The sequence below is a fragment of the Panthera leo genome, chromosome D2 (genome assembly GCF_018350215.1).
Source record: "Panthera leo isolate Ple1 chromosome D2, P.leo_Ple1_pat1.1, whole genome shotgun sequence".
NCBI lineage: Eukaryota > Metazoa > Chordata > Mammalia > Carnivora > Felidae > Panthera > Panthera leo.
Window position 1 is genome coordinate 24,403,783 of NC_056689.1, and position 26,945 is coordinate 24,430,727.

Below are 26,945 nucleotides of genomic sequence, written 5' to 3' on the forward strand. Positions count from 1 at the left end.
GCATAAGGAAGGAAAAAAAACAGAATTAACAATACCATGCTGCTACAGTGACCTAATTAATATGCATAGATTATATTATTTAGAAGATATTGGTTTGGTTTTTCTCCTCATTCAAGTTTCTTTCCAAAAGAGTGAAAACTACGATTGTACCCCAATTCCCCAACTACATGCCACCTAAAAAAGTGACCAGATCAACTTTAATACGTGGCATGTGATACTCAATGCACTGAAATCAGAGGTTAAGTGTAGTATTCAAACCAGTGACCTAAAAGTGAAATGATCTATATTCATCTTGGTTTCCTAACCACTACCTTAAACAATGTTACTTTCCTGATATATCAAAAAATAGGGCTGTACAACTATATGAAGGAAATTAAAGGGAGCATACTACTACAGAATAAAATGCTGAGAATGCAAGGAGAAAGATGGTAGGTGGGAATTCCCACTATAAAAACATTTGTGAGAATTTTTAGAACAAAAGTTATGTGTACTCATCACTCCATACACAAAGGCCATTTCTAAGGAAGGTTTTCCTCCATCACACTTAAGAAGTCTATAAAGGGTAATTAACATCTAGATTCAGAAGAAATTGCCTCATGCAATTTAAAGAAATGAGAAAAAAATAAGGAGAACATTTAAAAAACGTGTTCAATTTTCCCCCAAACTCCCTTTGACTTATATAAGGTTACCCTAAAGTTAAGATATGTCAAGACACTATTTACAAAATCTATGCCAGTAACAGCTGCCATGTTTAAGATGCCAAGGAATTTAATGTACTGTTTGGACAAGTGGTTAGAGAAAAGCATTCTGGGATAAAGCCACTCTAATTACATGAACTCTAAAATTGTTTCCTTTATTGTGAATGTAGCTAGCTATATTTCACAAACTCATCTAAATAAATAAATTTGAAAAACTAGACTGAGCCATCTTAGGTATGTGGAGTACATTTTCATTCAAAATGTTACAATAGGTGTCTATCATTTACATATTAGAGAAAATATCCTTACATTTTTTTTAACCAGATTAATAAGACACTAAATCTATTAAAATACACATAAAATAGCTCTATTATAGATCAGCTATTACTTTTAAAACTCCTAAGAAATTCTAAAATTAAGGTATGCTGGATCCCTGAATCAAGTGCTGTTAGTATAATTCCTTCTGATTTTTTAAAACTGAGAACTCAGATTTGTGAAAGACAAATGGTTAAAAAGGTCAAGAGAAATCACTTCACCTTTAGAAGACACAGTATTCTTCTAGGTTAGAGATCAACTGGCCTATACTAGCAGAGCAATACAAACAGCTTACTAACAAAGACAATCATACAGTTCACCAAATTAAATAAGACTTTAGCTCTTGTGGTTTGTTTTTTAAATAAAATTATGTAATTAATCAGAATCTAAAAGCTTAACATGTAAAAAACAAAAAGTCACCCCAAAACCCCTACAAAATGTTAGCACATTCTTTCAATGATTATAATTTTAATAAACATGTTGTGGAGTTTTAGGCCACCTGGCAAAAGAGTTTATTTTTAAAAGTAATTTCTACATAATGATTTCACTTCTCTAAATCAAATCCAAGCTGAAACTTCCAAAGTGCTGCTAATCAGCAACCACAAAATTAAAACATTAAGGGCTGGGAGGTTCCTTTGATTTTACTAGACTCATCCAGTCTAATTCCCACTAAAAGACTGTTAGAAATGAAATTATAATAAGGCCTAGAGTTAAGCTAAATGGCATTCACAATTATAAACAAAACAAAATAAAACCCAAGGGAAAAGCTCAACACCTCCAATATTATACCGGAACTTGCTATGAATTTTTAGCTATAAATACTGTAAACAAAGAACAAAAAAGCTAACAGTACAAAAACTAGGTCATTTAATGAAATAAGAAAAATAATGTGAAAGGACAAATATCTTTGTAGACTTCAAAATAACATTTAACTCAGGAACTATCATCCCATTCTGGTAGATCTAACAGAAGATGCACATAACTACTCTAATTCCCTAAGTATTATAACTCCACACACAACAAATCACTGCTCATTAATTCAGCTCTTGTTCTTTCCATGGAAACGATGCCTCTATATTTTATTTTCGGAAAACAGTAACTATTCTGAAATGAAATAGGAGTACTGACTTTCAGCTCCATTAAAAAAAAAAAAACAAACGTCAAGCTAGTTCACTCATCCTTTCTTTCAATGCAATTATATTATTTTAATCACTTAAGTAAAAAATGCATGAAAGAGATTTAATTCAATCTGAAATCCAAATATATAAAGAAAACAAACTGCTGTTCATTTTTACTTATACCTTAAGAAACTAACCGACAACTTCACTAGAAATTTTAAAACTCAGTCTATTTTTGATAGGAGTTTCTTCACATGATTTCTATCTTAAGGTCTACTAGAAAATATTTTTCCAATTAAATGTATTTGTATTCAGACTGTAACTGGGAACTAAAATTTAGAAAATGAACAATTCAATTAATGACAGTCTAATGGAAACTTCTCAGTTAAAAAGAAAAAGAACTACTATTACTATATGCATAAACATTAATCTCATTTAATTACATTAATTGACCCAATTCTTAATCTTTAGAGCTTGGAGAAAAGGTAATTTATACTAATATCTAACCAGTTATTTTCTAACAATGAACATTATTTATAATGGTAGGGACTTAATTTTGCTCACTTGTGTATTCCCAGTGACAGAATGCTGCCTGGCTCATAGTTAAGTTCTCGGTATATAAATCTGTTGACTGGATAAATTAACCATTTATCCTATAATTAAAATTTATTGAAAGCACTGGGTTTCTTGCACACTACATGTTAGTTCAAACTGACTATTTAAAAGAATATCTACATTACCAGTGAAGTTTAAAGATTAGCTAACTTTTAAAAGCAACCTAAAATTTCTTACCTGGTAGGGTTGAAAGGCACTATCTTCAGTTAAAAAATCCAGTTGTTTATCTACAAGGAATTCTACCGCAGTGATTGAACTGGGTATACTTTTTTCAACCAGGGGTTTGAAAGTCTGGTAAAAGAAAAAAAATTTATAATGGTTATTTTCTGGGTTTTATATTCAAATACGAAGGGTATATATGAATACAACGTATAAATGTCATTATTACAATGGTTTTAGGATACCAATTAACATTAGTTCTTATATTATAATCTAAATGCTTTTATCCATACAATATTTTGTATTTGAAAGGAATGAAGTAGATGTAGAGGTTGTTTACTTTAAAAATCAAATATACGTGGTGTATAAAAATTTCTAAGATAAAAAAAGAAATTGCTTCTCAAATAATAAACTTGGTAGAAGAGCATTCTACTCCAACTCTCTTTTTAAAAAGTATTAAGTATTAATCTTTATAAAAACAGAGCAGGTACAGTTTATAGTTATTTTTTTCCTAGCTCATTCACATCAAGGATTTTAAATGATCAGGATGCATCTGGTCTTTTAACTCCACCCCGTGTACTACCCACCCCCGCCCCTGCCCCTGCCCCAAGCACAAATAAAAATCCAGCTGCTTCAGTGAGAGCAGCGTGGGGGAAGGGAAGCAGGAAAAGAGGGAGGTAAGAAGTATTACACAAAATCCACCTCTCAGTCCAGACTCTAGTACTTTAAAAATCAAACGAAGGCACAAACAAACCAAAAATAGAGGATCCATGGTGATTTGATTATTTTAAAGAACACTGGCTCATCTTTTACATAAAGGAGTTTTTAACCTATATCTTGGGGTAGGGTGGGAGTGAGGGAGGCGGAAGAGGAAGGAAGGAAACAAACGCACTATGTATGCATTTTTTTAATTACTGTCACACTTTCGAAGCAGAAGCAGCTTGAATAAAAACCCAAGTGTCATATCCTCGGTACTTTTGTAAAAACTTAACATATAATGGCTTTACTATTATAAAAGAATCAAAGTTTGGAAAATGGAATTAACCAACTTAGTTTATAAATTACCTATGGAACATGGAGAAATCTTTCTTGTTAGAAGCCAACTTTGGTTTGGATGCAAACCAAAGCTTTTGGCCACAGACAGTAAAAATGCCCAGGAGATTCAAAGCCATTGTGTTTCCCCTTCTCTTATTAGGTCTTAAAGAAATCTAACATCCTGCTAATCACAACTAATATGCACTCTGGGGAAAAAGTTTTCAAGATCTTTAGTTCAGAGTGGCTCTTAAGGAGTTAATTTCTGTATTTAAGAAATTCCTTTTAAAGCTTTCGATTTGATTCATTGAGGAGTCTGTAACTGTTAAACACATGGGGGAAAAATAAGCGTTTTAAAGAAAACTTAATTTCTACACGATACCATGAACTTAGAAATAATATCTTCCTTCCAAAATTAAAATAACATGAAAAAAATCCTCTTACATTCCCACTTATTTTCAGTATTTATAATTAGAAAATCGAACCACAGTAATAAGTTCTTTCCTCCCCAGTCAGTCCTAAGGCTAACCTTTTAAGTACTACATATGTATCAGGAGTATTCTTATCTGGGTGAGAAATTACATTTCAAAACAGACATTCTCCCATTATTTAGCTATCTCCTGCTACTGTGGCCATCTAGCAAGTTTCCATTTACCAAGACTAAATTCCTAAGATTATTTCATAAAATCCTATTATTTTACCTAACAAGTGACTGAAGTTTTGTAAGCAATTCAAGAGCATTTATCTTATTTAGACTTTAAAATGCCTACCACTATGTGATTGACATGAAATACGTAATATTTTTCATATTATATCTCGGTTTAGTTTTTAGTAAACTAGAAAACACTGGCACCTTTTCAAGACTTGATTTAATCCTTGAACTTTATTCAAATGCTCTATTTCTTTTCAAACAGTACCATGTCAGGTCAACTCGGGAAGGTTAACAAAAAGGTCCACAAAAGCTATTATCTAAGTGGCTAAAGGTACAATTCAATTAAGTAGGATTTGAAAAAGAAGTAAACTCCTGTCTGAGTGCCTCTTTCTTACGCAAATAATACAGGTGGTTTGCATTTCCTATGAGACCTAGTCATTTTATAATATGAAAAACATTCTTGTGAAGAAAATCTCTCAGAACTCAGCTATTTAAGGTAGGTCAGAGTGCTAAGGGTAAATTTTAACAGGCCAACTAATCATGATTTAAATTACTAAGTTTAGTTTCTAGGCTAAAATAAAAAAAATTCTCTTAAGGTAACTAATTGAAAGCCATTGGGAGAATTTAGCTACCAGAAATGTTAAAAAAATTAGTTTATAAAGGTCTATTTTGATAATACTCATGTACAAATGGAGGTCAAGTGTATACATGCTTCTTAAAATAGTATTAAATAGGGCCACAACTTGCAAATTTTAAAATGTACTAATTATATTTAAGCTACAAATATGTTCCAAGCAAGTGCTGATAAACACTTTTACAGTACTTTGAAAGAAATGTTCCAATATGTATTAAATAAACAACCCTGAAAATGTGTGATTTTTACTACTTTATGGAAAAATTAAAGACAAACGACATATGTAATTAAGTAGTTAAAAAACACTGATTTTTTTTGAAGTGGAAATCAACGATGTAACCATTATTAGTATTTGTATCCAAGTCAAACACATTTCAAAGACCTATTAGTTTAAAAAATAAAAAAATATTTAAATAAAGTGAATGGATCCTACAGCTTTTAAGATGATTCTGTAGTAAATATTTCATGGGTCTAGGTGTACTGGAATGTAAAGAAACTAGAACTCATACATAACTAATTCAAGACTCTAAAGATATATCATTCTATGAGGAACTTCCACAGCCCAAGGGGAAGCAATGAGCTACCATCTGATGAAAGTCACAGAATATGGCCCTAATCACAAAAAGACTATTATTCGAATGCTGAAAAAAGCCTTTGAAAATTTAAATAAAAATTACTAATTTAAAATTGAATAATCATAATTGGAAAAAAAACTTTTGTAATTTTATTAATGGATTAAGAGTTCCTTTAAGGTCTCTTTGTCTGTGTTAACGATACTTTAAAAATAGTCTAAAGCTAAAATAAATACTTAGTTGAGAGCCTGCATTTCTAGTAGGGCCTACACCACGCTATAGGAAGAATGCTTAGAACAACTGTATCCTGTTTGGGGCTCCATGCTGCACCACATTCCATTCACATGAGGAAGAGGAGAACAGATGAGCCCTCCTCAAAAAAACATTTTTAAAATAAATCAGCTACAGCTCTCAAACATAACTCAGCTGCTCAAACAAACCACGTTAAAGCTCACATTTAACGTTTAACTAGAAATTCATGGAGTTTATGTCTGCAGTCTGAGTTTCTAACAATCTCCAGTTAACATTTAACAATTCCTTTTCCAAGTTAAAAAAAAATCATGCTCATTAACTACAAAAATCTGATATAAGCTTTACTAAGGGAAAATAAGGAAGCAGAAAACTAACCAACATTTTAGAAGTCAAGGTTTAGTCTATACACACACACACACACACACACACACACACACACACACAAAGACTGGAGTGACTTGAAAGAACAAAGTCCAAATTCCCACCCAAGCAGGTCTATTGAAAAACACGATACTGTTAGAAAACAAGTTGGGGGTGGGGACTGGAATACACCACACAAAAAACCCTCACAAAACAAACACCCTCACTTCCCTTAAAACACTATATTCTAAAAATGCTAATCTGAAACATTTCTGCTCTAATACTTTAAACAAACTCTAGTTTTTAATCTTTTTACAGTGTTATGAAATTACTACACACACAATAATTCCTTCTAAACAAACGAGATAGTTAAAATTTCTTAAAACTAAGAACACTAAGGCTCGATCAATAAAAGGCAGTGACCTTAATTCCTAAGGCTGAGAAGTAAAACCAAATGTAAATTAAGACAAAAGAAAAAAGGAAGCAGAAAAATACAAACCGTACTTTGTTCTTTAAAATTTTTAAGTATCTTTAAATCTCAGAAATCCACGACACCGCTCTAAAGGTCAAGAAGTAGCTGACATTTCCATTTCACTCTTGAGCAGGATTTTTTATCTAGCCTAAATACTTCTTTAGTCTTCAAAAATCACAGGCAAATGGCTCTCAAACCAAGCATTTCTGAGCTCACTTGCAGCGTCGTCATTGTATAGGAAGAAAAGCCAAGACCACAGAACGAAGCAGAGCTGTAACCTAACAAGTCTCCGACGAGCAAATGACGATTTTCTGTCTGCTCTGGCTCAGCCCTGGCAGCGATGAGGATTACAACTCGCTCTTTGTCATCAGCACTGTGGTGTTAACGACTAAGAAATCCTGCAGCTGAAGCACTACTGCATCCTCCGATCTGGGTCAGGATAATTTCTCCCGAGGTCGCTTACATAACCAGTGAGATACTCCAAATAGAGAGAACAGCCATCCATCAGCTAGAGAAAGCCTTTCCCACTGTACTCTGTCTGCGTGGAAACACACTGCAGTAGCTTCCAACAGTGCAGACACCCAAATGAGAAAGACTACTTGGCTTAGGGCACACTGAGAGAAGGGAAGGGGCGGTGCTCTGTAAACTGTAACTAATCCCCCGTCACAGGTGCTGATGGAGTCACTTCCAGCACGAGTCACATTACTGGTGATTACTCATTTGGCTGCGGCCATAGAGACTGGCTCATAATTTTAACAACAGACAAAGACAGACTAGTGGTGAGACGGAGACCTCAAGTTTACTGTCTCTTTCAGTAAAGCAAATGCAAATACAAAGTTTTTGCTTTCCAGATTTACCAAGGTGAGAAAGTGCAGAAAACAAATAATATGTAAACATCTCTCAAGTTGGCAAAAATGAAGCATAACATTAAACCACTGAAAATACTTTGTTTTAGAGTACCTATTTTTAGTTTAATCATTTGTCCTTAAATATATAGTGCCATAAAAAATTCTCAGGAAAAAGAGTTATAAACATTTTTGGATTAACAGTCTAAATGAAATCAAATGACAACAACACTTGAAAGGAAAACTGGTAATATTTATTTTAGCAGATTTAAAAAGATACTCCTGTAACATTTTTTTTCTTTAGGAAAACAATTAATCTAGACAATTCACAGTTATAAAAATCTGTAAGTTGAAAGCATAAAATATATTTTTCTGATGTGTTACGTAACATATGCTCTTAACTTCTTTCTAATCTCGAATTATATTGTCCAATATGGTGGCCAGTAGATACACATGGCTACTCAGCACCAGAAATGAGGTAAGCCTAGATTCAGAAGTGTGCTGTAGGTATAATATACACACTGAATTTGAAAAAAGAATGTTAAATATCTGTGAGTATAAGAAAACACTTATTTTTAAATGACGTGAATGTTCTTTTATTATAAATTTGATATCTTGTAGATATCAAACACAGATATCTCCCAATTTTATTTAAAGATTTTATTTTGGGGGCATCTGTATGGCTCAGTCGGTTAAGCGTCCAACTTCGGTTTAGGTCAGGATCTCAGTGAGTTTAAACCCTGCATAGGGCTCTCTGCTATCAGCACAGAGCCTGCTTCTGAACCTCTGTCCCCACTGCCCCCCTGCCTCTCTGCCCCTCCCCTACTCTCTCTCTCTCTCCTCTCTCTCAAAAATAAACATTTAAAAAAGAAGTTAAAAAAATTTTATTTTTAAGTAATCTTCACACTCAACATGGGGCTTGAACTTAACAACCAAGAGCCACATGCTACACTGAGTGAATCAGCCAGGCACCCTCAATTTTAATAAACCTAAAAATTGACATTTTTTTTCATACAGCATATCCAACCAGTTCATCAAATCATATTAAGAGAAAAACTTCCCAGGGCGCCTAGGTGGCTCAGTCAGTTGGATTGAGCATCCACCTCTTGATCTGGGCTCAGGTCCTGGGTTCGATCCTCAAGTCAGGCTCTATGCTGACAGTGCAAAACCTACTTGGAATTCTCTGAGAGAGAGAGAGAGAGAGAAAGAAAGAAAAAAACTTCCCACCACCAGCCAATGCCCTGACTCTCTACACCTATTCCAGATGTACCAGTTTCATTTCACAGAAAACATCAGGTTCACTACTGAAAAGATATTTTCAATTTAGTATATGGTATATGACTGACTGTACCTACAAAACTCTCAACCTTTTTTTGTTGTTTTAAGGATAAAAGAGATGGATAATGATTATTCTAAAAATATTAGTAAGATACAACTTTAAAAGACTAATAGTACTAAAATACAACTTTAGAACAAAGTTTTGTTTTGTTTTGTTTTTTACATTTATTTATTTTTAAGAGACAGAGTGCAAGTTGGGGAGGGGCAGAGAGAATGAGACACAGAATCCAAAGCAGGCTCCAGGCTCTGAGCTGTCAGCACAGAGCCCAATGCAGGGCTCAAACAGTGAGATCATGACCTGAGCTGAAGTCAGACGCTTAACCTACTGAGCCATGCAGGTGCCCCTAGAACAGTTTTTTTTTTTAATAAATCAACTGCATATTACCTCATACACACCATTCCAATAATTCATTCATAATCACTTCACACATGAATATAAAACATACATGAAAAGAATTCACAATGTCATTTACAAAAAAGCCCACAACAACTGGATAAATATGACAGTTTTATTCTGACCCTCCAATAACACAAGAAACATCAAATGTTTAATTCAGGCTATTATATTATAAAACATCACATTTTAAATACATTTCACACTACATTTCTACAATTTCTTGTTCATTAGAGAATGAGTTTAATACTTCATAGGATTCATCTTACAAGCTCACGTAAATTCAGGTTTGACTGTATATAACGTATACTTAGAAACAGCTGTCTTTTCTCCTCAAGTACTATCCGTCCCCCTACAGAATCAAACAGCACATAGAACTACAGTTAGCTAACAATCCACCTGCCACGATATTTATATACTCCTAGTGACATAAAATGCAATATTTTTTTACATGTTTATTTATTTTTGAGAGACAGAGAGAGTGTGTCAGAGTGCAAGCAAGGGACGGACAGAGAGAGAGAGGGAGACACAGAATGCAAAGCAAGCTCCAGGCTCTGAGCTGTCAGCCCAGAGCCCGACGTGGGACTTGAACTCACAAGCAGTGAGATCCACGACCTGAGCTGAAGTCGTAAGCTTAATCAACTGAGCCACCCTGGTGCCCCAAATGCAATAATTTTTTAAAAATAAAAATAAGTAACATTAGTAAAGAAAAACCATTCATTTTTATTTCATACTATATCATGGCTGAATTAAATACTTCTCCATTAGGATAAAGAAATACTATAAGTCAACTTTCAATGCAAATGAGCGGGGCACAAAGATGCAACTAGTTGAAAGCCATAAATATCTTTTTAATATCTATTTAATAAATTGGGCTTGACATACAGTTTAAAAAATGTTTTTAAATATTTTTAAAAACATTATCAATGTGAGTTTGGTCTGGTACTCTGGTAACAGAGTATTAGTATTTCTAACACAAATAAAAACAGTGAAATAACAATATAAAGAACATACTTGGTAGCAAGCATATAATAAATTGCTCAGCTTTTACATCAAATCTCCTTAATTTTTCTCTTGTTCTTAGAACTCCTTAGGGATGGTAGATGCCACCTTTCAGACAGCAAAAAGCACCATTTTGAGGAGAGCAGCATTTTGGGCCTTTAGATTGGTTGTTCTTATGGGTTATATCTTAATGGATTAAGGTAGTAAGCTGAACAGTTATTGCTAATTTTTCTTTTCTTTCATTTCTCCCCCTCCCCACCTGCCTTTTTTTTTTTTTGGTTGGGTGAAGATGGGGGGCAAAAAGTTTTCTCTGGCAGCTAAACCAGGCTAGAGGAAGAGGAAACTACTCCAGTTACTGCCCAGAAATACACATGTCTGACTTCCTTCCTTTTTAGCTGGTTTCTAGGTTACAAGCTGAATAAATCAACAGAGGTGAGAAAGTAAACAGAAGCTAAAAGGAAAGCAACACGGTATGGCTAGCTAAAGAAAATCTGTTCTTTCCAATAATGTAAGAACCTTAATTACATGTGTAATTAAGAGTTAAAATAAATGAGCATTTTGGTTCCATTTATCTTGGGTCATGAAAGAAATAAATCCCTCATCTTTATAGATGTAGAAGTCTAAGGAAACAAGTGGATTTCTCTAAGTATAGATTTTCAAAAAAACCAAGAGCCTCTAAGTTCAATAGCCTAGCATTGTAAATATTTTAGTAGACATAAAGGTAAGAAAGATGAATAATAGTAGTTCAGAGAATTTCAACATGATATGGCCTTACATGAAGGCTGACTAGATTCAGGAAAATATCTTTCAATATGCCCTATTGTCCTGTAATATATGAAAATATATAATCAAACACATAACTACTGCATTGTGGTAATGTTCAAAGGATTAACTTCTTTACAAAAATGAATCCATGCAGAACTTCCTGGGACTGCAAAGATTATGTAGCACTGTTTCCTCCTTTCAACAGACTGTGAGTTCTACAACGATTTCCAGATGATACTGGCCTACTCTTGCTGATTTTTTAAACTCTTTTCTCTCCTTCAATCATGCAGCGCAGTCATTCAACCAACAGGTATGGGGTATCTTTTGCTTGCCAAGCACTATGCTTGACCCCAAGGAAACAATGGTGAGGAAAAGACAAACAAATTCTACCCTAGCGCACATTTCACACTTTTTCAAAAAAATTTTTTTTAATGTTTATTTATTTTTGAGAGAGAGAGAGAAAGAGAGAAAGAGAGACAGACAGACACCAAGCACGTGCAGGGGAGGGGCAGAGAGACAGAATCTGAGGCAGGCTCCAGGCTCCAAGCTGGTCAGCACAGAGCCTGGCGCAGGGCTCAAACCCAGGAACTGTGAGATCATGACATGAGCTTAAGTCCAATGCTTAACCAACTGAGGCACCCAGACACCCCATATTCCACACTTCTGGTAGGAAACAGATAATTATCATAGAAATAAAAAATTACAGCCTTGTTAAGAACTTAATTAATAATTGGAGAATTAGTGCTCCTTTCCCTCCTTTCTTCAGTATATCTTTCATAATGGACCCAGTCATGAGAGGAGGGGAGTGCAACAAAATGTGTCTATTCTTGGGCACCTAGGTGGCTCAGTGGGTTGAGCGCCCGACTTCGGCTCAGATCATGATCTCATAGTTCGGGAGTTCGAGCCCCGCGTCGGACTCTGTGCTGACAGCTCAGAGCCTGGAGCCTGCTTCAAATTCTATGTCTCCCTCTCTCTCTGCTCTTCCCCCACTCAGGCTCTCTCTCTCCTTCAAAAATAAATAAAAACATTTAAAAAAAATATTTTTTAAATGTGTCCATTCTTTAAACCTTGGTAAATTTTAATCACATATAGTTGAACAAAGAAAACTCACTGTTGAGGATACTAAAACATAAAAAGTCTACACAAATAGTCTGTATATTTTTCAATATGCATATGGCTGAATTCAGTTTCCTTTGTTTTGTTTTTATCCTTCTAAGCTTTCTGAATAAGCCATCCACTCTACAGTAGTTTTGAGTTTGTCATTTCTAGGTTTTCTCTTTCAGAATCTCCCTGATTAGACAGACTTCTTTCCTCCCAGTATTATGAGGTTCCATTTCCTCTTCTGTCTCTGTAACTTTGCAGGTATGTGCCATTAAGATAATCAATTTTTCGTTCTACAAATAAGTGAGTAATTCCAGACTGTATTTTTAGACTTGTATTTCATACTGTTGTTAGGACACTGTCATACTTATATCCTGTCACCACATAAAGCCAAATATGAGTAGAACTAAATGCTTAACCATTCCTAAGTTATTCATACTTCTTTCCAAACCAGTGTAAGTACTAGCACTACTTAATTGAGATGTCGATACCTCAAAATTAATTAATAAAATGATCCTGATTGATAATTTAGTTTGTTTCCTTTGCTCATATACTATTCTGTATACCTGATATTTTCCTTTAAAACTCTGTCTGTAACGAAAATGTAATTTTTCTATACATTCTTCTATAACTTTAATATGAACTCAATAAAAGTGCCAATAAGATTTGGAACTAAAAAATCAATTTTCTGGAAAAGTAAATATAATCAGAAAAGTTGTAAAAAGAGAGAAAGAAGAGAAAAAAAATCAATGACAGGGAACTATCCCTAATAACATACCATATTTGAATGCTCTAATTAATACAACAGTGTGAAACTGGAGCATGAATAAACAGTATCAGTGGATAGTTTAGAAAATCCCTAAATAACATCAGTGAAGTAGGAGAATTTTGTGTAAGATAAAGATGGATTTTCATGTCATAGGCGGAGAAAAAGTGAATTAGAAAACTGAATAATTGGGGGGGGGGGCTTTTAAAAAGGGAAATGGAACTTGAGAGAATAACAGTCTAACTTTTGAAAGTTTAATTTGAGAGAGAGAGGGAGTGAGCATGTGCACATGATAGGGGGAGGGGCAGAGAGGAGAAAGAGAATTCCAAGCAGGCTCTCTGCTACCAGTGCAGAGCCTGACATGGGGCTTAAACCCAAAAACTGTAAGATCATGACCTGAGCCGAAATCAAGAGTTGGATGCTTAACCAACTGAGCCACCCAGGTGCCCTGAGAGTAATAATCTAATTTTTACTGATGAAGAAATGGACATTCAAGTGTCTGGAGTACCTGGGTGGCTCAGTCAGTTAAGTGTTGTACTCTGGTTTTGGCTCAGGTCATGACCTCATGGCTCCTAACATCAAGCCCTGCATCAGGCTCTGGGCTTTGCACTGACAGCATGGAGCCTGCTTGGGATTCTCTTTCATCTCTCTCTCTCTGCCCCTCTCCCCCACTTGCATGCACATACACATGCACTCTTTCTCTCACAAAAAGATAACCAACCTTGTTTATAGAAGCCCTGGGACTAGAACGTGGATTTCCTAATTCATAGCTGAATGATTTTTACTTTCTAAGATGGTGTAAAAACTGTACTGTTTTCATGCTTGTTGGCATGAAGCGGCACAGAGGAAGGTGTTTTGCTATCTGCTGAATAAAACTTTAAACTTTGAACATAAAATGGAGGAAAATGAAACCAGTCTATAACAAACTACAAAATCATATACCACCCAAGGAAAAAAGGGTAGAACATTAAGAATTTACATATTTCTAATATGCCTTAATAACACATATGCCACCTTTCAGAAAGGAGAAATAAGCAGGATTAAGAAAAAAAAGCAACTCAACATGAAGAGGTTTTTAAAGCTGTGTTCATAAAAAGAACACTTGGGAAGATCATAAACCCTAATGGTCAAAAATAAAAGGAAAGTTTAGTTTAATTCCTATTTTGTTACTCTACTTTCTGTCGAGAAAATGATTTTCAATATGGCAAGTATAAACTGGAGACTAAAAATAAACTAAGCCATAAAGGATAGTAGAGGATTCTTTTTAAGAAACTGAATTAGTGGGGCACCTGGGTGGCTCAGTCGGTTGAGTGTCCGACTTCGGCTCAGGTCATGATCTCACAGTCTGTGAGTTCAAGCCCCGCATCGGGCTCTGTGCTGATGGCTCAAAGCCTGGAGCCTGCTTCCGATTCTGTGTCTCCCTCTCTCTCTGCCCCTTCCCTGCTCATGCTCTGTCTCTCTCTGTCTCAAAAATAAAAAAATTAAAAAAAAAAATTAAAAAAAAAAACAAACTAAATTAGTAAATCACATAATTACATTAGAGATAATTTGGAAAACAAAATAAATGCGTAAAAAGGATCCCCTGGTTTTAACAATTTTTCTCAGCCAGTTCAAAAGTAATTGCACTTTCAGCCCTTTTTTCACAAGTATATTTGTTACCAAGTTTTAAGATATAATTAAAAACTTTTTTATATTTATTTTTGAGACAGAGAGAGAAGGCAAGGGAGGGAGGGGCAGAGAGAGAGGGAGACACAGAATCCAAAGCAGGCTCCAGGCTCTGAGCTGTCAGCACAGCCTGACATGGGGCTTGAACCCATGACCTGTGAGATCATGAACTGAGCCAAAGTCGGATGCTGAACAGACTGAGCCACCCAGGCACCACCAAGATACAATTTAAAAGGAGCAGCTTATAAATGGTATCTTGAAACTCTTTTCATTTTACTACATTGACATTATTTTAAATAGCTACCTAATAAAAACTTAATCAAGTAAATGAACATTTAATTTTATTATGCATTTTCTTAGTGTTGGATATTAAGTCCTTTTTTTCACTCTTCTATTATTACAAAGAACAGAAACATCATCGTGCTTTCATTAACTAACGATCTAAGTTTAGATGGGTTCAAATAAATTACATGTTAGCATACTGACTTGATGGATATAAACTCAGAGCTGTTTCTGGTAGTCTCTGAAAATAAATCAAGGCATTATCAAGATAGTATGGACATAGGCATCTACTGATATTTATAAAAGAGGGGGCAATTCAGGAACAAACTACATGCTAGCAACTCCAGCAAAACTCCAAGATGGAAAATTAGAATCATGAAAAAAACTAATACACAGTGATTACTAAGAGCCAAATATACTCACTGAGAATAATTTGTCTTCTAATAAAAACAAAGGCTACTTTCATCAAGGTAAAGTCAATGAAATATGGGCTGGATGACAGTTTTTGATGCATTTGAAACTGGTTAAAGAAATACTAAATAATAGTACTGTTTCTAACCTGAATGTTTAACCTGTACCTGTACTCTGTCTAACCTTCATCTTTTGTCTTGCACACTATCACATGCTGACTATCTTTATTAGCAAATTAACAAATGACAGAATGATTCAAAAAGAGACACAATAATCCCTTAGATCTTACATTGGTCATACTATCTCTGAATATCTTGTTCAGTTTGGGCATCACAATATAAGAGAAACAATTACAAACTAAGATGTGTCAAAGACATTTAAAAATCATGGATTATTAGGGGGTGCCTGGGTGGGTCAGTCGTAACGGTTAAGTGTCTTAGTTCAGCTTAGGTCATGATCTTGCGGTCCATGAGTTCGAGCCCCAAGTCAGGCTGTGTGCTGACAGGTCAGAGCCTGGAGCCTGCTTTGGATTCTGTGTGTGTCTCTCTCTCTCTGCCCCTCCCCTGCTCACACTCTGTCCCTGCCTCTCTCTCAAAAATAAACAAATCTTAAAAAAATTTTTTTTAAATAAATAAAAAAAATCATGGATTATTAGGATCATTGAAAGGAATGGAGAATGTCTTGCTTGGAGAAAAGGAGAAGGACAAATAATAATTATTTACAATTACTTAAAGGGCTAGGAGCACCTGGGTGGCTCAGTCGGTTAAGTGTCTGACTCTTGGTTTCAGCTCAGGTTATGATCTCATGGTTTCATGGGTTTGAGCCCCAAGTCTAGCTTTCCACCAGCAGCTCAGAGCCTGCTTGGGATTCTCTCTCTCCCTCTCTCTTCCCCCTCCCCCACTTGCATTGTCTGTCTCTCTGTAAATAAATAAATAAACTGAAAAATAAAAATAAAAATTAAAATTAAAATTAAAATAAAATAAAATAAAGGGCTAGGCAATCTGGAAAGGAAGGACCTTATAAGTAAAATTTTGAAAGACAATGCTAGCTCAGCACAAAGAATAAACAAATTTCCAATAATTAAATATTACCATACCAAAACAGACTTACTTATGAAGTAGTAAGCTTCTAAAAACTAGAAGCAGTTAAGAAAAATCTGGGACAAACACTTGACAAGTCTATCACTGAAGGATCCACTTTATGGCTTTGGCAAGGAGTGATTTATAAAACACTAAAGATTCTCTCCAATTCTAAAATTCTAATACTATGTTATTTAAGCCACTTCATGTTTATGAGCAAAGTGAAGATAAGATTAAGTCAAACTTTTCATAAACACTGCTACTTTTGCATATATAAAAGTATAAAACAAATACTGCTGAATGTTCATGTATTTAGAAAAGGTGGCAGAATTAAAAGTAAATAGTAACTTCTGCTATTTCAGAATAAATTAATAACCAAGGTTTGTACCACTGGGAAGATATAAAACTCCATGGGAGACTTCTGTGACATGGAATTTCTGTAATCCACAGACCCTTTATCTCTTATGATAAAAAAGCAAATGTAATTTTGTGGGAATTAAAATATTACAAAATTAATTAAACCCAACCATTAATGCAAAGTATGTGTTAAAATGGTTAATCACAAAATCACAGAAGAAATTAAAAGTTAAATTAAAATATGACTTATAGTCTTCAGTCCTGTCATACATACCATCTTCAGAAAGTAGTACATATGCACTTATGTTTGCATATGTCTGATTACCTGGCCATTTTTTGTTCAAAAACGAATTTAAAATGTATTTTCCGATTTTTCTTAATCATTTCACTGTTTGTACTCTTGGAAACTTGAATAGAATATCTATTTCTTTACTAGTTTTGTTCATTTCCATCTGGCAAACATCTGTTTCTTGTGCAGCACAAGTCAACAAGGCTCTACAATTATTTCCCCATTACCTCCTTGTTTGTCAAAAACATCATCTGATGATGTCAGCAACAATCTGGAAGCTGGATTTTTCAACTAATAAGGGGGATTCACAATTTCCATTAAGTATGATATTGTAATTATTTTACTTATTTAAAAAATTAATGCGTTTTAGGAGGCACCTGGGTGGCTCAGTAGGTTAAGTGTCAGACTTCGCCTCAGGTCATGATCTTGCCATTGATGAGTTCAAGCCCCATGTTGGGCTCTGTGCTGACAGTTCAGAACGTGGAGCCTCCTTCAGATTCTGTGTCTCCTTTTCTCTGTGTCCCTCCCCTGCTCCCGCTGTCTCTCAAACATTAATTAACATTAAAAAAAAATTTTTTTAAAGTAATGCATTTTAGGTGGTGATGATCATGTATACGAAGTACCATTTAGATTCAAAATATGGTTAATACAAAAATTACCAAAGTTTCAATCATGTTTCTTTAACTATTGATAACTTATGCCAACATTTAGACAGTCATAATATATCAAAATACTGCTATGTAAAGTTGAAAAACTAGGGGCACCTGGGTGGCTCAGTTGGTTGAGTGTCCGACTTCGGCTCAGGTCATGATCTCGCAGTCCGTGAGTTCAAGCCCCACGCTGAGCTCTGTGCTGACAGCTCAAAGCCTGGAGCCTGCTTTGGATTCTGTATGCCCCCCTCGCTCTGCCCTTCTCCCACTCGTGCTGTGTCTCACTCTGTCTCTCAAAAATAAATAAATGTTAAAAAACTTTAAAAAAATACTATTAAAAAAAATTTTAAAAACTAAAATGGAAGAGAAAAGTTGACATAAAGACTTTTGTACTGAAGTGGTTTCTTTCAATTACCAACAAATTAATGATTCATTTAAAATGAACTTTTCTTGGGGCGCCTGGGTGGCTCAGTTGGTTGGGCTTCTGACTTTGTCTCAGGTCATGATGTCATAGTTGGTAGGTTGGAGCCCCGCATCGGGCTCTGTGCAGACAGCTCAGAGCCTGGAGCTTGCTTCAGATTCTGTGTCTCCCTCTCTTTCTTCCCCTCCCCCACTTGTGCTCTGCCTCCCTTTCCAAAATAAATAAACATTAAAAAAATAAAAATAGGGGCGCCTGGGTGGCTCAGTCGGTTGAGCGTCCGACTTCGGCTCAGGTCATGATCTCATGGTCCGTGAGTTCGACCCCATGTTGAGTTCTGTGCTGACAGCTCAAAGCCTGGAGCCTGCTTCGGATTCTGTGTCTCCCTCTCTCTCTGACCCTCCCCCATTCATGCTCTGTCTCTCTCTGTCTCAAAAATAAATAAACATTTAAAAAAAATAAAAATAAAAATAAAAATAAAAATAAATAAGACAAAATGAACTTTTCCTCTGGGGTGCATTGGTGGCTCAGTTGGTTAAGTGTCCGACTCTTGGGCTCAGGTCATGATCTCACAGTTCATGTGTTTGAGCCCCACATCAGGCTCTGGGCCGACAGCACAGAGCCTGCTTGGGATTCTGTCTCCCTCTCTCTCTGCCCCTCCCTGGCTTGCTTTCTGTCTCTCTTTCAAAATAAATAAAAATAAACTTTAAAATGAACTTTTCTTCTTTTATGTTGTGTTATAGTACAATTTAAAGTTATATTGCACGCTCATTTTAACAGCACATATACTAAAACTGGAATGAAAGTTATATTGCAAATGAATACAAAGAAAATGAAAACCCATAATGTAATATCAGGTCAATTTCTAATGTAATTTCAGGTCAATTACTAATGTAATTTCTATACACTTCCTTTAAACAAAGACCCTCCCCTCTAAAGCTCTAAGTTTTCTTAATTCAGGTCAGTTCCTGTTTCACTAAGGACTTTCCTTCCCTCTAAAGGATGAGGCAACAAAAATCCCAAGAAAAACTGGGAAATGAAAAAGTTGAGACTCATTAATGATGCCCAGAAGCCTGGCTTCAGTTTATCTCTGTAGAGAGAGGAAAGTTTCAAAATTAGGTTCTTCATGGATAATAAAGATTCCTTCCAGGGCCTTAGTTTTCTTCAAAGTTTCAGATAGCCTGGAAGCAGTCTACTCAAATAAACTTCTTTTGGACTCCTGTGGATTTAGTAGTGCTTTACAGCTTTTCAAACAGTTGCTTTTTCCTTGGGGATTTGAAAGCTTCCCTGCATTGACAACTTGGACCACCTGCTACAGGAGATTTTTAAAATAGAACAAGTTTTCCTACTTTCAGGAATCCTTAGGGTTATATTTCCTGCTTCCTATCACAGGTCAATTTATATTTTAATGCTTTAACTTTGAGTTCTATTCTACTTGGCCTTGGAGAACATAAGCATACTTTAAAAGCTACATTACTTAGTTAAAGGAAAAAAAATATTTTAAGTGATCATGGAACTATGCAGTTTTCTACTCTCGTAGAAAAAATGCCACACAGAAAAGCAATTGTTGGGGTGCCTGGGTGGCTCAGTTGGTTAAGCATCCAACTTGGGTCAGGTCCGTACCTGAGGGTTCCTGAGTTGGAATCCTGCATCTGGCTCTCTGCTGTCAGCAGCTTCAGACCTTAGGTCTTCCTCTCTCTGCTCCTCCCCCACTTTCTCACACACACACACACACACACACACACACACACACACACACACACACACACACTCTCTCTCTCTCTCTCTCTCTCTCTCAAAAATAAACATTAAAAAATGAAAAATAAAAAAAGAAAAGCAATTGTTTATGAAACCAGTTTATCAATTAATAGGTCAACTAAAAATGCCTGTGTACTTTCCACTGCTGCTTCCTTTGCCAGGAAGGAGTTTTCTTTACTATTCTCTTATGGTGGTGAACTGGATTGAGCTTTGTTATGCTTCATTATGTTTGTTACTATTTTAATTGGTGAGAAATTCTGAAAGGTACACTTTCCTCCCAGAGCTTGATGTTGAAGGCACGGAGTGGTGTCAACCAAGTTCTAGGATAGAGGTTCTCAATGGGTAGCTCCCTGTCCAACAGCATCAGCAATAACAATTAGCTAAAAATGCACATTATCAGGCTCCATCCCACACTACTTGAACCAGAAATTCTAGGGGTGGGGTCTAGCAATCTGTGTTGTGACAAGTCTTTGAGTAATTCTGAAGCACTGTGTAATTTGAGAACCAGTGACTTAAAGCATGTGTCCTTAACCTTTCTGGAGTTGAGGAACTCTTAAGAGTCTCAAGAAAGCTATAGTTTACCCAGAAACATGAAAATACCTAATTTTGCATCACAATTTCAGGGGTTTCCAAGATCATCTGGAACCTAAGAATATATATTCCTAAGTTTTAACCCTGATGACCTACTGAATCAAAAACTCTGAAAATGGGGTACTATACTTTTAAAATACTTTAAAAAATATTTTTCAAATCTTTCCCCTGCTGCCTCAACATTCCCACAAACAAGCTCTAAGTACCCTGCCCAGGTGACCAGGTGCCCCTGGCCCACAAGATCCCCTTGTTGCCCTTGCCTCTGACCTAGTAAGAACATTCAAATATACCAATAAAATACCCTTGCTCTTTTTTGTTTATTCCATGCAGACCACCAACAAAGGTACTAACCCACAGATCTTTGTACTCCCTCTTGGCTCCACACCTACTTGGTTGAACCTACTCCCTTCTGGCATGCAGTGACTTTGTTTCTCTATGACCTATAAGTGTAATAAACTTTGTTTCCCTGTGCCTCTCTTGTGTCTTCTCTTGTGGCTGCACCTGACTGAACATCACAAAGAACACAGAACAGGCCCAGGAATCCTTAGTTTTAAAATGCTATCTGAGGTTCAGTCAGCTTTGGGAGGCCATGAATCTTGGTTGAAAACACCTGGCCTACTGTGACTATATCTCAGGACAGAATGCCCCAGTCAGGTCTTAGACATTCTCTTGACAGATCAGTCTCCTTGTCACTTTGCTAACTTAACCTCCTACCTTCTCAGGAAGCACAGGATCTTTAAATAGCTTACATTGGAAAGCTGTTCATTCTCAATGTGGGGATATTTGAGCCACGGAGAGATCAATTTCACTCATCAGGTTTTCAAAATCAAATAACCTAGGGCTAGCAGAGGCTAAGCTCATTCCTATTATGCAGAGAGATAACTATTTAAAGATGTCTTCGCTTCCTAAAAATATCAAGCAGTTAAAGCAGCAGGCTTAGAAAGTGGCACTGCTGCTTCCCTAGATTACACAGAAAGACAAAACACTGTCCAAATAGTAAACAATATAACCACAAAGGTAGTTTCCTCTTGATGCTTAAAAAAGATGAGGTTTCCAATCATTGTTCCCTACTTTCTACTCATAGTAGGAGGAACAAAGAGGAAGTTCCTCCAGAGAAGATATGAAGAGCCAGAAGTGTGGTTAATCATTCAACAAAAGATTTCAAAGCTGATTAAAACCGCCTGTGAAGCAGCAAAAAAAATTTCCCAGGTCACATGAACTATGAACTCAGAATGAGTTGGCTCAAGACTGTGGCCCAAGGAGTTGAAGGACCAAAATTGAACCATAAACTTTTCTATCACATATAATTGATTGTAGCTATTTTAGGGGATGGAGTAAGGGTGGAAACTAAGGTTAAGTGTCCTACCCTGACATCTAGAAAGTATACATGAAGTTATAATTAAGATGCTCATCTGTGAAAAAATACATTCAAAATGTTCATTTTGACATATAAAAGCATAAAACATTTACTACTAGTGAATCAAGCTCTCAAAGTACAAGCTTTGATAACTATAAGTTCATGGCCATTCATTATTCATTTAGTTAGCAAATGTCTGTGAAGCACCTATAATGTGCTACCTATACCAAAGAGCATGGTATTATACACAGGAAAGTAAAATTATCAATATTTTATTTTCCCTGGCATCTACCTAGATAACAAAGGAACTGCTCTTACACAATGATATTTAACAAGAGTAAATGTTAAATCTCCAGGTTTAGGTTCCAAAAAGCTACTACTTAAGTATGGTGCAACATATACTCCCACCCCATCCCTCACAAGCACACATTAGTATAATATGTGGTAAAACTTGCTTGGCAGCTTTTGATGCAAAAAAGGATTAGGAAGTTTTATTCATTCAACAAATATTCAGGGGAACATCTACAATGTGTTAAGCACTGTCCCACAGGTTTTGGATGATGCAAAGATGAGGCTAAACAGAAACTCATTATGAGGCAAGAATGTACTGCGGTGTGAATGCTAAAAATGCTGTTATAGAGTGTTCCAAATATGTTAAGTAACAGTCCCAGTATATTGAGATCACTTCACATGAAAATGAAAAGCATCCCATTCAGAAAAACATTGACATTAGAATATAAACAAAAGCAGGAAATCTGCAAAGTGAAGCTCTGTCTATAATCAAGTCATACTAATACTGGTTAAAGGAACTGAGAATGTTTAACCTGAGGTATTTACTATACTTTAATATATAGGAAAAACTTAACATATCTTGTTCTTTTTTTAAAAAAAACTTTTTTTTAATGTTTATTTTTGAGAGACAGAGAGAGATATAGCGCAAGTTTGGGGAGGGATGGACAGAGAGGGGGACAGAGGATCCAAAGCAGCCTCTGTGTTCACAGCAGAGAGTCCAATGTGGGGCTCAAACTCACGAACCATGAGGTAATGATCTGAGGCAAAGTAGGACGCTTAATTGACCAAGCCACCCAGGCACCCCAAGATTTTTTTTAAGTAGGCTCCACACCCAATGCAGGGTTTGAACTCACGACCCTGAGATCAAGAGTCGCATGCTCTACTGACTGAGTCAGCCCTATAACATAACTTGTTCTAGAGTAGAGGATCTTAACCTGGGTTTAGAACATAGGAACATAGAGGGGCGCCTGGGTGGCGCAGTCGGTTAAGCGTCCGACTTCAGCCAGGTCACGATCTCACGGTCCGTGAGTTCGAGCCCCGCGTCAGGCTCTGGGCTGATGGCTCAGAGCCTGGAGCCTGTTTCAGATTCTGTGTCTCCCTCTCTCTCTGCCCCTCCCCCGTTCATGCTCTGTCTCTCTCTGTCCCAAAAATAAATAAACGTTGAAAAAAAAAATTAAAAAAAAAAAAGAACATAGGAACATAGAAAGAAAAGAAAGAAAGAAAGAAAAGAAAAGAAAGACAAGTAAAGACCTTCAAGGAGTCCAGAAAATCCTTGAAATTATTTATAAAAATTTATGCATATAAGCATTTTCTTCCTAGAAAAAAGGGTTAATTGATAGTTTCTGTAAGGTTTTCAAATGAGCCTCTGATCCAACAGATCTAAGAAATGGTGCCTATAGGATAAATGAGGTCCACTAATGGAGGCAACATTAACTAGATATAACATATGTAAATATAACATATAACCAGATTTTGGTCCAATGTTAGAAAAAGCTGGGGTGTCTGGGTGGCTCAGTCAGTTGGGCGTCCAACTCTGGCTCAGGTCATGATCTCACAGTTCATGAGTTCGAGCCCCATGTCAGGCTCTGTGCTGACAGCTTGGAGCCTGGAGCCTGCTTCAGATCCTGTCTCCCTCTCTCTCTGCCCCTCCCATGCTCACACTCTGTCTCTCTTCTTTCTCTCAAAAAAACGAAACAAAACAAAACAAAGAAAAAGAAAAAACAAAAGAAAAAAGAAAAAAAAAGTTAGAAAAAGCTTTATAACAATTTTAGGTGCCCAGTAATAGAATGAGCTACTTTATAACAGCCGTAGTATCTCAAAAAGAAAGCACTTATGCAGAAGGTGTTTGTTTATATAGGACACCATGGTATAAAAAATTGCAGACATACTTCAAGAAAATAAGAGTTTTCAACATTTATCAAAAGAATTTTAGAGGCTAAAATCATTATTATGTAAAAATTTTATTTATGGGTAGGAGGTATATGATATAATAAATGGCTGTAAAAATATGTTGTGTTTTTGGGATAAAATCCAATTCTGATCTAGCTAACAACAATAAAAATGGGAAGGATGAAACTCATAAGATGTGGTTGGTATAGACAGCAAGCACCCTGTGTAGCACAGTAGACACAGAAAGAGAACAGACAGAAAGAGAATACACAGAAACAGCAAGTAATTCTAATCATTAAACTCAGATGTCACCTATATAATGATAGCTATGTCACCCCTAAATGCTCATTCATTGGTAATCCTCATTATGGCCTTACATGTCTTCTGCCAAATATGTAAAAGATTTAAGGAATGGCTGCTCAGCAAGGCTTTGGTGAGTAATACTTGCGGCCAGGCTTACTTACTCCTGCAAAAATAAGCATGTATTGATTCCAGGCCCCTTCCCTTGGCTGAGTTCCAGGCTCATATGTAACTCTGATCTTTAGTTATGTTATCAGCTGGGAAGGCTGTGTGGCATATACATTCTGAGTCTTGGTTAAGACTCAGAATTATGATCCTTTCATCTCATCTGCACCCTATTCTCAATGTGTTCCTCAACCTCGTATCTTTCTCCTTCTTTCTTTTCAAAATTTTATACATATGTATACATATTTTAAGTAAACTCTATACCCAACATGGGGGCCTGAACTCATGACCCCAAGGTCAAGAGTGGCATGCTCTACCAACTGAGCCAGCCAGGTGCCCCTGTTTTCAAAAATTTTAATAGATTTTATTTATAGGAGCAGTTTTAGGTTCATAGCAAAACTGAGCAGAAAACTAGAGAGTTCCCATATAGCCCCTACTGCTGCACATGTACAAATTTCGCCATTATCAATATCCTGAAACAGAGTGAATTTATTATTACAACTGGTGAACCCTATATTGACACATCATTATCACCCAAAGTCCACGGCTTATATTAGGGCTCACTCTTGCTGTGGTATATTCTAAAAATGTATGGGTTTTGACAAATGTATGATTCATAATCATATTAGAGTATCACAGAATAGTTTTACTGCCCTAAAAATTGTTTGTGCTCTGCCTATTCATCTCTCCCTCCCTCCCCCCAATCTTTTTACTGTCTCCATACTTTTGCTGATGCCAGAAAGTTACATAGCTAGAATCATATAGTATACAGCCTTTTCAGATTGGCTTCTTTCATTTAGTAACATGCATTTAAGGTTCCTCTATGTCTTTTCATGGCTTCATAGTTCATCTGTTACTAGTGCTCTATAATATTCCATCATCTGGATGTATCCCAGTTTATTTATACATTCACCTAACTGAAGGACATCTTGAATGCTTCCAAGTTTTGGTAACTGTAAATAAAACTGCTGTAAACTTCTCACGCAGGTTTTTGTATGAACGTAAGTTTTTAGCTCATGTGAGTAAATACCAAGGAGCACAACTGCTGCATTAAATGGTAAGAGTATGTTCAAATTTTGTACGAAACTGCCACACTGTCTCTCAAAGTGTCTATACCCACCGTACATTCCCACCAGCAATGCATCAGAGTTTCTTTTGCTCCATATCCTTGTCAGCATTTGGTGGTGTTAGTAGTTTCAGTGTTTCCCATTCTAGGAGGTGTGTAGTGGTATTTCCTTATTTAAATTTGCAATTCTCCAGTGAATCTGATGTTGAACATCTTTTCACGTGCATGTTTGCCATTTATAAATCTTCTTTGGAGAAAGGTTCTGTTCAGGCCAATTTTTTGATCAACTGTTTGTTTTCTTATTGTTGAGTTTTAAGAGCACTTTGTAGGGGTGCCTGGATGGCTTAAGTCTGTTAAGTTTCCGACTTCGGCTCAGGTCATGATCTCACGGCTCGTGAATTTGAGCCCTGTGTCAGGCTCTGTGCTGACAACTCAGAGCCTGGATCCTGCTTCGGATTCTGTGTCTCCTCTCCTCTCTCTCTGTCCTTCCTCCCCCCCCCCCCCCCCCCCCCGCTCCTGTGATCACCCCAGAGCGCGCTTTCTCTCTCCCCGCAAAATAAATAAACATTAAAAAAAAGAATTCTTTGTATATTTTTGATGATAGTCTTTAATGACTTTGATAGACTTTGAAGATAGTCTTTAATCAGACATGTACTTCTGAAAATACTTTCTTCCAGTCTGTGGCCTGTCTTCTCATTCTCTTAGTCCCCTTACTTGTTGCTATATATTTTAAAACTAATTTAACAGTTCTGTAATTCCAGTATTTTAATATGATCTGTGGATCTTTTTGTTGCAGAGCTTCTTAGAGACTTTGCCAGTTAGTGTGCATAAAAAGTACATTATATCAGGGTAATTTCTTATACAACACTAGTAAACTTCAGCTCACCTATCAAAAACTTCACAATTACTTATGTTTAAATTACTGTACTTCTTCTCAGTTCATTTTTTTGATAGTCATGTCAAAAGGCTTTCATTTGGTTTATTCATGGAAGAATGTCATAAGAGAAAACTAAAAATTTTTTCTCCTGGAGAACAATTTACTCTCTAATATCCATTTTGTAGGCACATGATAAAAATTATTTATGACTTGAAGAGACAAAACCCACAGATGTAGATTCATGGCTAGAAATGTTAATTAAAAGAGAAAAAACAACTGATAGATAGTAACAACTTTTAGAAATAAGTATTTCTTTTCTCTTGTAGCAATAGCAGGAGTGCTCTGGCTTATAAATTAAGACAATGAGCAGTGACCTGCTTTTCATGACTAAAGCTACTTGATGGATGGT

At 36.1% G+C, this 26,945-nt stretch overlaps 1 protein-coding gene across 7 annotated transcripts in view; it reads right to left on the bottom strand.

The window, feature by feature from the left end:
• Nucleotides 1-26,945, bottom strand: part of JMJD1C (jumonji domain containing 1C) — a 260,878-nt gene that overhangs the window by 81,918 nt on the left and 152,015 nt on the right. For 6 of the 7 annotated variants that reach the window (XM_042909324.1, XM_042909325.1, XM_042909323.1 and 3 more), the window contains exon 3: nucleotides 2,924-3,037. In XM_042909324.1, coding sequence (XP_042765258.1) covers nucleotides 2,924-3,037 — 114 coding nt within the window. Of the gene's footprint in view, nucleotides 1-2,919; nucleotides 3,038-26,945 lie in introns of all 7 variants that reach the window. The other variant, XM_042909329.1, reaches the window with a different exon arrangement.